The 12,532-nt window shown below is 39.2% G+C and overlaps 1 protein-coding gene across 1 annotated transcript in view; it reads left to right on the top strand.

Annotated features, from left to right (window-relative positions):
* Positions 1-12,532, top strand: part of DCHS2 (dachsous cadherin-related 2) — a 324,194-nt gene that overhangs the window by 154,310 nt on the left and 157,352 nt on the right. Inside the window, exon 3 of the mRNA XM_027513497.1 lies at positions 3,210-3,441. Within this exon, the coding sequence (XP_027369298.1) occupies positions 3,210-3,441 (232 nt within the window). The remainder of the gene's footprint in view (positions 1-3,209; positions 3,442-12,532) is intronic.

Below are 12,532 nucleotides of genomic sequence, written 5' to 3'. Positions count from 1 at the left end.
TAATTGGTGGTGGTTAGCCATAATAAATGCATTCACACATATTATATCACTCCTTGCAACAACAGGCCTGCAAGGTGAGCAGGTAGCCCCACTTTGTGGAAGAGGCAGCTCAAAGTTGGGCCATCTTATGTTGTCGAAGCTGTGGTCCCAGAGGCAGGCAGGGCCAGATATTAGATCCAGATCTTCTGGCTCCAGATTGTTCCACTGTGCCACAGACCAAGCTGTACAGCATTTGTTTCGTAACTGTCAAGTTCTTTGTAAACAGGGGCTCTGTTTTCCTTTTTCCTCTGAGACAAAATCCATGGTTGGCATTGCCTGTAATATGGTCTTTAAACATTCCTTCATGAAAGGTCGAATTTATATCATAGTAATACTTTAAAAGTCTCAAGTCATGGGGGCTTTGGGGACAAATGAATCTCCATTCCAGTTACAGATCTGCTGTTTATAGTCTCACTTACTTTGGACAAGTCACTTAGCCTCTTTGTGCTTTGATTTCCTTATTGTAAAAATGGAGGGCCCCATAAAAATCTTTAGAAAGTGAGATTATAACAGTTGAAGGAGAAAATACATGTAAAGCACGCTTAACATTCATTCACAAATGGTTGTTATGACAGGAAAGTGTCCCCTGTTGACACATTTAATAGATAAAAATTAGATTCATAAAAAAGAAAACTGAGATCTATATGTAATACTGTTCCTGCGAGAAGATTCACTTATCTATAACAACAAGCTCTGATTTGTCCATCTAACATTTTGCTTGTTTTGGGTAGTGTGGCCTGATTTGGAGTCTTCGTGGACAGCCCAGTAATGAACATCTTTGTTCTTGAAAGCCTGAAGGTGGAGTGAGCCTCATTTCTTCACATGTTTGCCACTCTTTCATTTCTCCTCCTTCCTGCTTTCTTAGCCTCTCCCCACCTCAAACCTAGATGATTTCTTGATCTTGAGGAGGAATTTAAAAGGACAAGGGAAGGAAAGATAAAGGAAAAGCAAAACTGGGAAAGATTCCAGCTCTAAGAACCAGCAGGGCTTTGTGAGATGGTGTGCAGCCTTTCCCATCCGCAGCCCCTCACTCCACTCCACCCGGGACCCACGGGTTACTTCAGTTTGCTGAAGACACAGCACCAGTCTAAATGTCAAGAACAAAGACTAGATGGTACTGCCATTGTTTTTCTGTTTTTGTTTTAATTTTTTAAAATGTATTTTAGTTGGAGAATAATTACTTTACAATAGTGTGATGGTTTTTTGCCATACATCATTTTCATTTCTACTGTTCACTTCTTTTTTTCTTTTTTTATTCTATTGATATGCTGTTATGTTAATTGACTTTTTTTTCTCATTGTGTCTACTGTATTCATTTAAAACTGGCATAGCCCTGGCGCTTTATTCAACTTAGAATATGGAAGATCACTATTTTTTATTCTTTCTCTGTTCCTTTTCAGTCCGCGGTGTTGGGTACATGGGCCCTCAGAGCATGAAAACGGTTTCTGAATTCACAGTCAGCTTCATCCCAAACAATAGTAAATGATGCGCTCTCTCTTGCACCCTCCCTCATGCTCAGCACACGTTCCCTCCAGAGTCCACAGCCGTGGTCTCCCTTTGTCCTGTGCCAAAGCTGCTGCTTCACTGCCTTTGATTTTCCTTTTTGCTCACTGCCTCCTGCCACAGTGGGAGAGAGAGACAGAGACAGAATAGGAGAGAGAGAAGAGGATAAGTGAAGGAGAAAACCCAGGCTGCTGTGACTTACCAAGGACTTTTGCCTAAGATGAAAGTATCAAAGTATACCAGATAGAAATGGAAAATGGTGCTTTGAAGTAGGAACATATGTTTTCCTTTAGAAAAGTAAAAATTGCAGGGATTATTTTCTTCTATTGTGCTCTTTCCTGCTCCTTGTTTTTAGATGAAGGAAGCACACACACAAAGCCAGTATGGGATCCATCTCTCACTATTTTAGGCACTTGATTTCTTTTCTAATATGTGGAAAATTTTAAATCTCAAAATGAACCTGGCGCTAAGTTTGTAGGAAAAGCAGATGAAGCTGACTGTGAATTCAGAAATGGTTCTCATGCTCTGAGGGCCCATGTACCCAACACTGCAGACTGAAAAAGAACAGAGAAAGAATAAAAATAGTGATCTTCCATGTTCTAAGTTGAATAAAGTGCCAGGGCTATGCCAGTTTTTAAATGAATACAGTAGACACAATGAGAAAAAAAAATCAATTAACATAACAGCATATCAATAGAATAAAAAAAGGAAAAAAGAAGTGAACGGTAGAAATAAAAATGATGTATGTCACCTGCTGTGCTGGACTTGATGATTCTTCTGGCTCCTACCTAGATTCCCTCCCTCCTTCCAGCCTTGCTGCCCTTGGGGGACAAATCAAGCTACTCCTCTGCTTATAACCCTCAGATGGGTAGAGACATGGTCCTCTCAGAGGCCCACAGAAGCCCCTGTGACCTTCCCCCACCCCTCTGACATCACCCACTGGCCTCCTTGCTATTCTGATCAGGCTTGGGATGTACTGTGCTCCTGTCTCAGGGCCTTTGCATGAGCTCTCATCTCTGTTATGCTTTTCCTCCAAATAACAGATCTGGTCCCTCATATGCATCCATCTTTACTCAAATTACACCTTCTTAGTGATGCTTTCCCCCGTTACCTATTTTGAAATTCCACCTCCCTCCAGTACTCTCTTATCCCTTCTCCTTAGCAGTTAAAGATTATCTAGGCATTGAAAGTGATTTTTTTTTTTTTTCTCTTTGGATTTCAGGAGAGATTTCCTTATTTAAGGAAATCTTAAGTAAGACCTCTTTGGCCTCTACTCTGAAATTATTACCTCCTAGAGTATTTTTTTTTCCCTTTTATTTATTTAAACTTTTTCTTCTGTGTTGAGGTATAGCCAATTAACAATGTTGTGATAGTTTTAGGTGAACAGTGAAGAGATTCAGCCATACCTAAATACATGTGCGGTAATAAAATTCCAGTTTAAGAATCAGTATTGGAGTACAGATATCATGCTATTCACATGAACTCATAGCTCAAGTTTTAAAGTAAAATGCATATGTGTATATATATATATGTTAAAAGTAAAATGAATACACACACACACATACTTTTGGTTGTTTCAGAAGTCTATTCTAGGATCCTTCTCACTTACTGTGCACCCCAGTGTTCATGTGAGACCCATTTGTAATCACTTCTCATCCATCCAACAGGGTGGACTCAGTGCCCAAGCTTTTGTTCGTGTGGAACTGGAGGATGTAAATGATAATGAACCTGTGTTTAACCCATTAACCTATGTGACGAGCCTTAGTGGCCAGGCGCAGCTGGGCACCGAAGTCATCAATGTTCTTGCCACAGACAGGGATTCTGGAAAGTATGGAACAGTGGCCTATGAGCTCGTCCTTGGAGACCTGTCTTCCTTTTTCACCATCGACTCCACCACAGGTATGTGAGCTTGGAATCAGTAGCTTTTGCGTAAGAACCAGAAAATGAGTTGAAATGATTTTTTCCTTGGCAGGGGTGTTGCAGGACTCACGTCACCTTCCAGAAAGCATGTTGAAAAGAGCCAGGATTTGTTAGGCTAGGACTGGATCTGAGTCCCAGCTTTACCTCTTCCTGGTCTTACGACCTTCAGCGGCCTTGTATCCTTACCTTAGGAGTACTAATAATTCCTATGTTGCAAAGTTTCTGTGAGGATTAAAGGTGGTAAATTATAAAAGATACTGGTTAGTAGTATTTATTTTGCAAATGTCCCCTATTTGTATGATCATCTAAGGATAACTTGCATCCTTTCAATGTATGAATAATCCTAATCATGCAAAAAGCATTGTAGTGACATCCAAAGAAATGCCTTTCTCGTGCTATGGCTGGCATTCCCTTAATCTCTTCAGGTCTTAGTCTCATTGTTTCTGAAATGATACCTAAAGCTCCTTTTAGGTCTCTTATGTGGTAATTGTGTATCTGCTGAAGAAATCGAGTGGGCAAACTGAATCTTTCAGAAGTAATCAATATTTAAGAGGTTGCCTCCTTTCCCTATTGGTTTGTTGTTAACAGAAATGTTTGACGTGTTTGGTTATAAGAAAATATAAAATTTTAAGTGTATAATATTACATTATAATCCTATGGAGATATTGCAGATATTCTGGTCCTAATAATGAGGCTTCAAAAAAAAAGTTTTTTTCTTTTGCATTTCTTCTTTAAAAAATGTTTATTTTATTTATTGTAATAAGGACACTTAACCTGAGATGGTTCCTTTCACACATTTTTCAGCGTACAGTACATTATCATTCGGCTTCCTTGGTGGTTCAGTGGTAAAGAAGCTGGCTGCCAGTGCAGGAGATGTGGGTTCTGTACCAGATCTAGGAAGATCCTCTGGAGAAGGAAATGGTAACCCACTCCAGTTTTATTGCCTGGGAAATCTCATGGACAGAGGAGCCTGGCAGGCTACAGTCCATGGGGTCACAAAGAGTCAAACATGACTTAGAGACTGAATAACAACATTATCATTGACCAGAGGTACAGTGTTGCATAGGAGATCTCTAGGGTTTACTCATCTCGTTTTACTGAAACTTTATGCTCCTTCATTAGCACCTTCCATTTCTCTCTCTTCTCTGATCCCTGGCAACCATCTTTCTAGTCTTTGATTTGATGAACTTGACTATTTTGGATACTTCACAGAGTGAAATATGTAATAACTGTCCTTCTATATGCATGGCTTATTTCACTTAACTTTATGTCCTCCAGGTTTGCCCATATTTTCCTGTGTTTCAGAAGTTCCTTCTTTTTTTCAAGGCTGAGTAATATTCCATTGTATGTATATGCCGTATCTTGTTTATCCATCCATCTGTTGATAGACATTAAGTTGTGTCTACAACTTGGTGATTGTGAATAGTGCTTTAGAACATGTGGGGGTGCAGAGATCTCAAGATTTTATTTTTTCTTGAAACACCTTCTCTGAGCATGGGTGAGATGTGTTTCTATTGTGATGCTAATACTGATGTGAAGTGCTACACTGGGCTTTTCTGCATGTAGTCATACTGGATCTTTACAACACCCTTTGTAATGACTGCATTCATTAGCAACCAGCAATAACTGAGACAGGGAATCTGATGTACCAAGTTAGTTTGCCTTCTTAACTAGCTCCATTAGCTAAAGAGTTATTGCATCTTGCCTGGAAAGTGTACCTCTAGTGTGTATGACTGACCAGGGGATTCGTTGTTTTCAATGGCAGGCTTTATAAGACAAAACTTTCCTTGCTCAAGATAATCCACTGACATGGTCCTTTTAGCTTTTCAAAGATCAGACAAAAATACTTTTTTAGGAAATTAGTCTCTGCTTATCTTGACTTTTTCAAAATTCATCTAAACTGAGGACCTTAACTACTTGTCAAATTGTCAGGCCCTCCAGGGCACTACGGAGAAGGCAATGGCACCCCACTCCAGTACTCTTGCTTGGAAAATCCCATGGATGGAGGAGCCTGGTGGGCTCCAGTCCATGGGGTTGCTAAGAGTCGGGCACGACTGAGCAACTTCACTTGCACTTTTCACTTTCATGCATTGGAGAAGGAAATGGCTACCCACTCCAGTGTTCTTGCCTGGAGAATCCCAGGGACAGAGAAGCCTAGTGGGCTGCCGTCTATGGGGTCGCACAGAGTCGGACATGACTGAAGTGACTTAGCAGCAGCAGCAGCAGCTAGGGCACTAACATTGCCAAAAATATATAGGTCAGCCAGTAATCAGGGCACATGATCTAAAAGCATTTAGCAGGTTGTTTTAAAAAACGTCAACACACTCATCCTCTAGTTTCCCCTGGACAATCTTGAAGAATGATCTGTACTGTATTGTGTTTTTAGGAGATATTTCTGTTGTTGTGCTGGCTTCAACAGCCACAGGCTTCCATTCCTGGCACAGGCATTAGATAAATGCCATTGTTAATCAGGGAGAATGCTTTAAGTGGTTATTATCTAGGAGAGTATCTTGGTATTTTTTTAAAGCAAAGACCAACTTTGTAATGGAAGGGGCCTTGGGATATTATTGTTGGCATTTCGATGCTGCTGAATTTAGGGTGAAGATATTCTCAGTCTGACAGGGCTGAGAATGTGGTTGCACCTAATCACAACTCATGAGAAATTCATGGGACCTGCTAATGCTCTACTGTAACCTTTAGAAGAGAATGAAACAGCATCATGACTAATTGTGGAAAGAAGTTGCCTAGTGAACAGATAGTCTCCAATTTGAACATCTGAGTTCCAGTTCATCTGTTGGTTGACTACAACTACAGACACATTTTCTATTTTGTACATAATAGTTAGGCCTCCAGGCCCTGCCATAAAAACTGGTTTAAATGCTGATGTTCTCAAAGAATGGAACAAGGAGCTGTACTGGAATATGGCTTCCGTTTCCTAGATCTGTGTCTTTGTTGAACCTGTAAAAGGCTGGACTTTCTTGCTTTCATTTTAAAGGCCTGTCTCTATAGGGCCTGCCAGTAGAAACACAATCTCAAGATATTGCCCTTATCAGTAAATATATATGGAGTAAATGAATAAATGACATTAGAAATAATTGAAAAATGATTTAAATTCTTATTACAGACTCTTAAGAAATTGCAGAGCAGTGCCATTGATAACAGAGCATACCTTCATTTAAAATCCTCTTTCCCCATTGCAGAATGGCACAGGATCCCAGGGCCTACCCCCACTTTTCTTCAGAACTCTCTCAAATTCCCTCTGCAGCATAACTATGCCAACTCTTTTCTAGTTATAGAAACTAAATACACACAGATACATGTGGGTGTACATAGGTGTACAGTGGAGGAGAAGACTGAGAATTGATAGCTGACTTATACATAGTCATTTCTTCCTGAAATACTCTGAAATTCTCTCTTAGAGACATTAATTCATTTACTCACTGGTTCCTTTGTGCTTTCATTTTGAGGCTTCCTATATCAGATATACTATTTTATAAGCTTACATAGGCTCCAGTTTTCTGAAGACAAGAGATTTTCCATTATCTGTTTGTGCCATAACCAGGACTCATGCATGAGAAATAGAGTTCTTGGACTTACTGTGTTTAGCTGGGAAGGAAAAGGTTTTGGAGGGGGGTGTGGCCATGTCCTGGTTGTTTTCTCTTGTGTGTTTATCTTCCTGTTCTGTTTCTGGTTTTCTAAGTGTGTTGTTGGTTCAAAGAACATTTTTGTAGAATGTGTCTCAACATCAGGAGAGAGAGATTGACTTGAGCCTTCGTTTCTCTTATTCTTAGTGGTTTCCTTTGATGTGGGTACAAGGCAGACCACACTGTTTTGAGTTTTAAAAGGAGGTAACACAAGAAACTTACTTATTAATAGCCCTTTTTCATGTATTTTTAATCCCATTTTATGAACTATTGGTCAATTTTTTTCCTACATTGTCCAAATTAGTCTTTTTAATAAGGTAAAAAAACAATTTTTAGCTTTTGTGTTGATTCTATTTATTTAGTGATTTTACTCTGCAACAAGCATTACTTATAATTCAGATTATTTTAAGGTGGCAGGTTTCAAGCATTTGTGTGAGTCTTTTATTTTTACCCAATTATCTCTTTTGCTAGGGCTACCTATTGTTACATTTCTGTGATTTATCTCTTTGTATGCTAATGATACAAGAAAAAGTCAAAAGTTCTGAAAAGAAAGACAGAAAATGGAAGCAAGTCCATCGTTTCCACAGATATTGTTTCAATGCCTATTATGAACACAGTTCTCAGTGTTTGGAATACATCAGTGAACAAGACAGACAAAAATTCCTGCTCAATCTCATAGATCTGACAACAAAAGCTCACATTGTTTCACCTATTGTCTGTTCTGGGTTTAGTAGCGGTGCACACAAAATCCAAATTTAACACTACGGAAGGACAAGTAATTAAAAGGGCAGCTGAGAGAGTTAAACAGCCACACGCAGCCAGCACTGCTTCCCTGGTTAGTTGTGATCACCCTCTTTGTGCAGGGTATGTGGATTGTAACAGCAATTATTAGCAATGTAGCACCAGGACAGTTTTCCTTTATTTCAAGGGCAGATTCTTTTCTAATGCTGGTTTTATGCTCAGATTTCATACCTTGTAATGATTCTCATAATTCTACATGATTGTCACTTTCCTACAATCAGTGTTCTGATATATAGTTAACAAATTAATACCACACCTTATTTCTAAAGGATGTGAGTCTGCTCATGCCAAAATAAAAACCAAGATGACTTTCTTTAATTTGCAAGACAGAGACTAAAATGCGTCACAAGCACCTAATCAGTGTATATCAGTTTCATGGGAAACAGAAGCATGTAGAAAGCTTTCTTTAGTTTTTCCAGTTAAAGACCACAGACTCTTGGAGATGGAAGGAACCTTACAGTTCAGCTCCCTCATTCAGTGGAGGAAGAAACTGAGGCAGAAGGAGATTTGGTGACTTCCCTAAAGGTACGCAGTTGGTACATGGCATAACTGGGCTTGAACCCCATCCTGGACCTGTGATCTGTTGCTGTACTGCTCTGTATCAGACAATGCTTTTTGACATCTCTTCCATATATTGCTCATTTGAGCTTTCCATTAGCATATTAGATAAGCAAGGCAGTTGTTATTCCCATCCACAAATTAAGAGACTGGAGACCCTAAGAGTCCTAGTGATTTGCTCAAGGCAATAATAGTAAACCTGACACATTTTGACTTCTCAAATTTCCATTTTGAACCTCTTTCCATGATTGTGGCTTTGAAAAAAAGAAAAAAAAAAACCTAAAGACAAAGCTAAGGTAAATATACATTACATTGATTCAAGTAGGTAAGATAGGAAAACAATCTCTCATTGTGACTTTATATCAATAAGAAATTGATATTTATATCTTATAGTTTTTGATCTATCTCTGTTTTTGAGAAAATTACATTTACAGACTACAGATGTTTGGTGATGGTCAGGATTTTGTGCTTGTTTTTGTTCATAACTATCCCATAGCTTACAATTTTAGTAATTACCCACAGATTATTGTCTAACTACAAAGTACACTTTGGCAAAGAGTATGCCATCTTTTCCAGGAGGTTTGCTTCTAAAAATAAGTATTGTTTAATTAGTAGGAAAACATGATTCTATCTGTTTATTAGATTTTACTTAATAGAAATCTTGAAGTCCTTTTATTAGTCTATCAATTAAAAAAATTAATCCCAGCAGTTTCTTCTATTTAAATGACAAGATAAAAGCATAGACAAATAATGTTACAGATTATAATTAGTATGTATAAATCTAAACACTCAGCAATTGAAACATAAAATAACTAGTGCTCTGTAAATGAATCAATATCTATTTTTTAAAGTTAAAATTGATCCCCCAAATAGTAATTAATAATGTATGTGTCATGAAAAAAAAAAGCTAAATAATCACTGTTCTTTAAAGTGTTAAAATATAATGTCATAAATTTTAAGCTGGCAAATACACAGGTAAAGGGAGCTATTGATTTTACTTACTGTTTTATTATTTATTATATGTAAATATGCTATACCATGGACTGTAGCCCTCCAGACTCCTCTGTCCATGGAATTCTCCAGGCAAGAATACTGGAGTGGGTAGCCATTCCCTTCTCCAGGGGAATCTTCCTGACCCAGGGATTGAATCTGGGTCTCCTGCATTGCAGGCAGATTCTTTACCATCTGAGTCACCAGGGAAGCCATATACATACATATTATGTATGCCCCTATATATATATATATATAGTAATTAATACATATATATTATAGAGCTACATTTTCTGGCTCCTCAGATCTTAGTTGAATGTTGAATTCAAGTAAATGAGTTTTCTAGCTCCTCTTTATATCTGAATATTTTTAAAAGTGAATGTTTTGAAATATTCAACATATAGGAGGACAAATTTAATCTTAATACTCACCTCTTCTAAGTGATGACTGTTCATTCAAAGAAACTTATAGCTTCGTCCTGGTCTCTAGTAGAAATTGTTTCACTACACAAGTTGGCATTGAAAGCCTAAAAAGCAGTCGTTGGCTCAGAAGAAGCCTAGTAAAATTCATATATATATATATATATAGTCACAAAATGGACCTTGTCCAAATATAGAAAGACAGATTTGGTTATCTCATTCCCCTGCCTAAACCTTTCAGTGACTTTGGCTCTTTGGCCAAAAGCCAATCCTTATTATGGTCTCCCAGGCTCTTCATGAGCTGCCCTGCTTTCCCTGTGGCCTCAGCTCCAATAATTCTCCTTAGTCTTTGTGCTCATTCCTTATACCAGCTACTATTTTTTCTCTTCCTCCTCCTCCTTCTTGCTCCTTCACCTCCTTTCCCTGAGCTCGTGTGCTTCCCTCCTTGGGCACATCACATGTGTTCCCTTCTGCCCAGAACACTGGATGACTCTCTCTCCTCTTCTGTTCCCACACACACATCCTCACCCAGCTAATGGCCTAACTCATCCTTCAGAGCTCAAGTTATGGGTCCCCTTTCCATGGATGCGTTTTCTGACAATCCCCTCCTCAAGCACATTAAAACAGGTGCCCAGTTTATGTTCTAGCACAGCTTCTCTTTATATTATAATTACATGTTTTGTGAATATTTGATTGTCTGTGCCCCACCGACACTGTTCTGTTCCTGGCTCCTTTTCTGGTTACTAGCTCAGTTCTGGGATGTAGATGGTACAAAGTATGTGGTTGTCAAATAAAAAAGAAAGACTGAGATGGAATTGTTGCCAAAACAAAGCTTGTAGTCCAATTGAACTGACAATAATAGTCCTTATAATACACAGGGATGATATTGGTGGGTGCCAGAGAAGGGAGGGGTTGGGCAGGTGAAAGGGATCCAAAGGTACAAACTTAAATTTATAAGATAAATAAATTCTGGGGATGTAATGTACAGCATGGTGACTGTAGTTAACAATATTATATTGCATATTTGACAGTTGCTAAGAGAGTAGATCATAAAAGTTCTTATCACAAGAAAAAGTTTATTAATGTAAATATGTATGTGATGATGGTTGCTGATAATCATCTTCACAATGCATATATATATATATATATATATATATATATATCAAACCTCTAATTTGTACATCTAAAGCTAATACAATAGTATATGATCAATTATGTCTCAATAAATAAATGTAAAAAATTGTGTTATGAGAGTACATTAATTTTTACAGTTTAATACTAGAAACGAAATAGATAGTCCATACCACAGTACAGAAATCTATGGAAACATATGTGGAAATGTAGAAAGAAAACACATGTAGAAGAAGACCAGAGACTTAATAATTTTTTCCCGAATGTCAAATATTGAGAGTGTGGCCACACACAGTAGGGTGGTGTTTGACCAAAAGAAGCTCAGCAGTCTGGCTCTTAGTTTTTAACAGATGGTCGTCCACAGTTACGTAATTTTATCTTCAGGCTTGTATTAGGCAAGTTCTTTCTGTTGATGCATCAAACTGAATGCCCATTATCCGGTTAGGGTGAGAAAGCGTGACTGTCACAGGAGTGGGGTTCTTGAGGCTTCATGTGCAGCCTGCTTTTTGTACTCAGGCACACTGTGGAGAGAGTCAGATCAGTCTGGGGAACTACAAATAGCACTGACTTTTAAAGAAGGGAATGCGGTAATGTTAATGGTTAGTGGTACCAGATTAAAATGACCTGACGGGCCTTCTCCATCATAAGGACGTCCTTGCCAGTACAACAAAGCTGTGGAGGCCTGCCGACTCACTCACTGCGCCCTGCATCGCTCTGCTGCTGTCAGGAGGGAAACGCCTGAAGGCTGTTCTCGCTGTTCTATGGCCTGATCTGGATGTGTGCTAACGACTACCTCTTTGTCCTACTTTTACTGGGATTGTTGGCTATGCTCTGGTTTAGCATATTTTAAAAGATACATTTCAAAGACAATCAAGGGTGTCTCTCATCTGAATAATCTAGAGCAGGAATGATAGACAGTGGAATAAAGGAGGGATTCCTGCAACCTTTGTCTGTGGAGCTGAGAGTGCTGACTAGTGTCTACTGGGCATGGGCTCTGTGGTGGAGACAGCTGGGGTGGGGTTCAGTCCTGCCTGCAGAGGCAGGGCTAGGGGTCTGAGCCGTGCCCGCTTTCCAGGAGATGAGGAAGCAGTGCGTCTGAAGAGGGACGTGCTCGTGTCTATTATGGCAGCCTCAGATTCCCTGCGAAAACCATGAAAGCACTAGTGATGGGAAGTGGTTTTTAAACAGCTGCCCGGGCGGGAGAGAACTGACGCTCCAACATGAGTTGGCAGCTGTCCAGTGAGAGTGCTTTTGCTGCTCTCCTATCCCCTCCTTTGCCCTAGATGCTCCTAGATGGTTCAGAAACTCACGTTAGCAAGATGAGGAAGAGGAGGAGAGTTAGGGGAGGAAAGAAAGAAGAAGCTAACAACTTCTGACCTGTAGCACATGCCTCACCTAAACTTTTTTTTCCCTTAAATTAGAGCTGTTTATTTATCTTTAATTTTATTGGAGTATAGTTGATAATTCCTGGTGGCTCAGATGGTAAAGAATTTGCCTGCAATGTGGGAGACCTGGGTGCAATCCCTG

Source organism: Bos indicus x Bos taurus, chromosome 17, assembly GCF_003369695.1.
Source record: "Bos indicus x Bos taurus breed Angus x Brahman F1 hybrid chromosome 17, Bos_hybrid_MaternalHap_v2.0, whole genome shotgun sequence".
NCBI lineage: Eukaryota > Metazoa > Chordata > Mammalia > Artiodactyla > Bovidae > Bos > Bos indicus x Bos taurus.
This window is presented reverse-complemented; position numbering and strand designations above follow the sequence as displayed.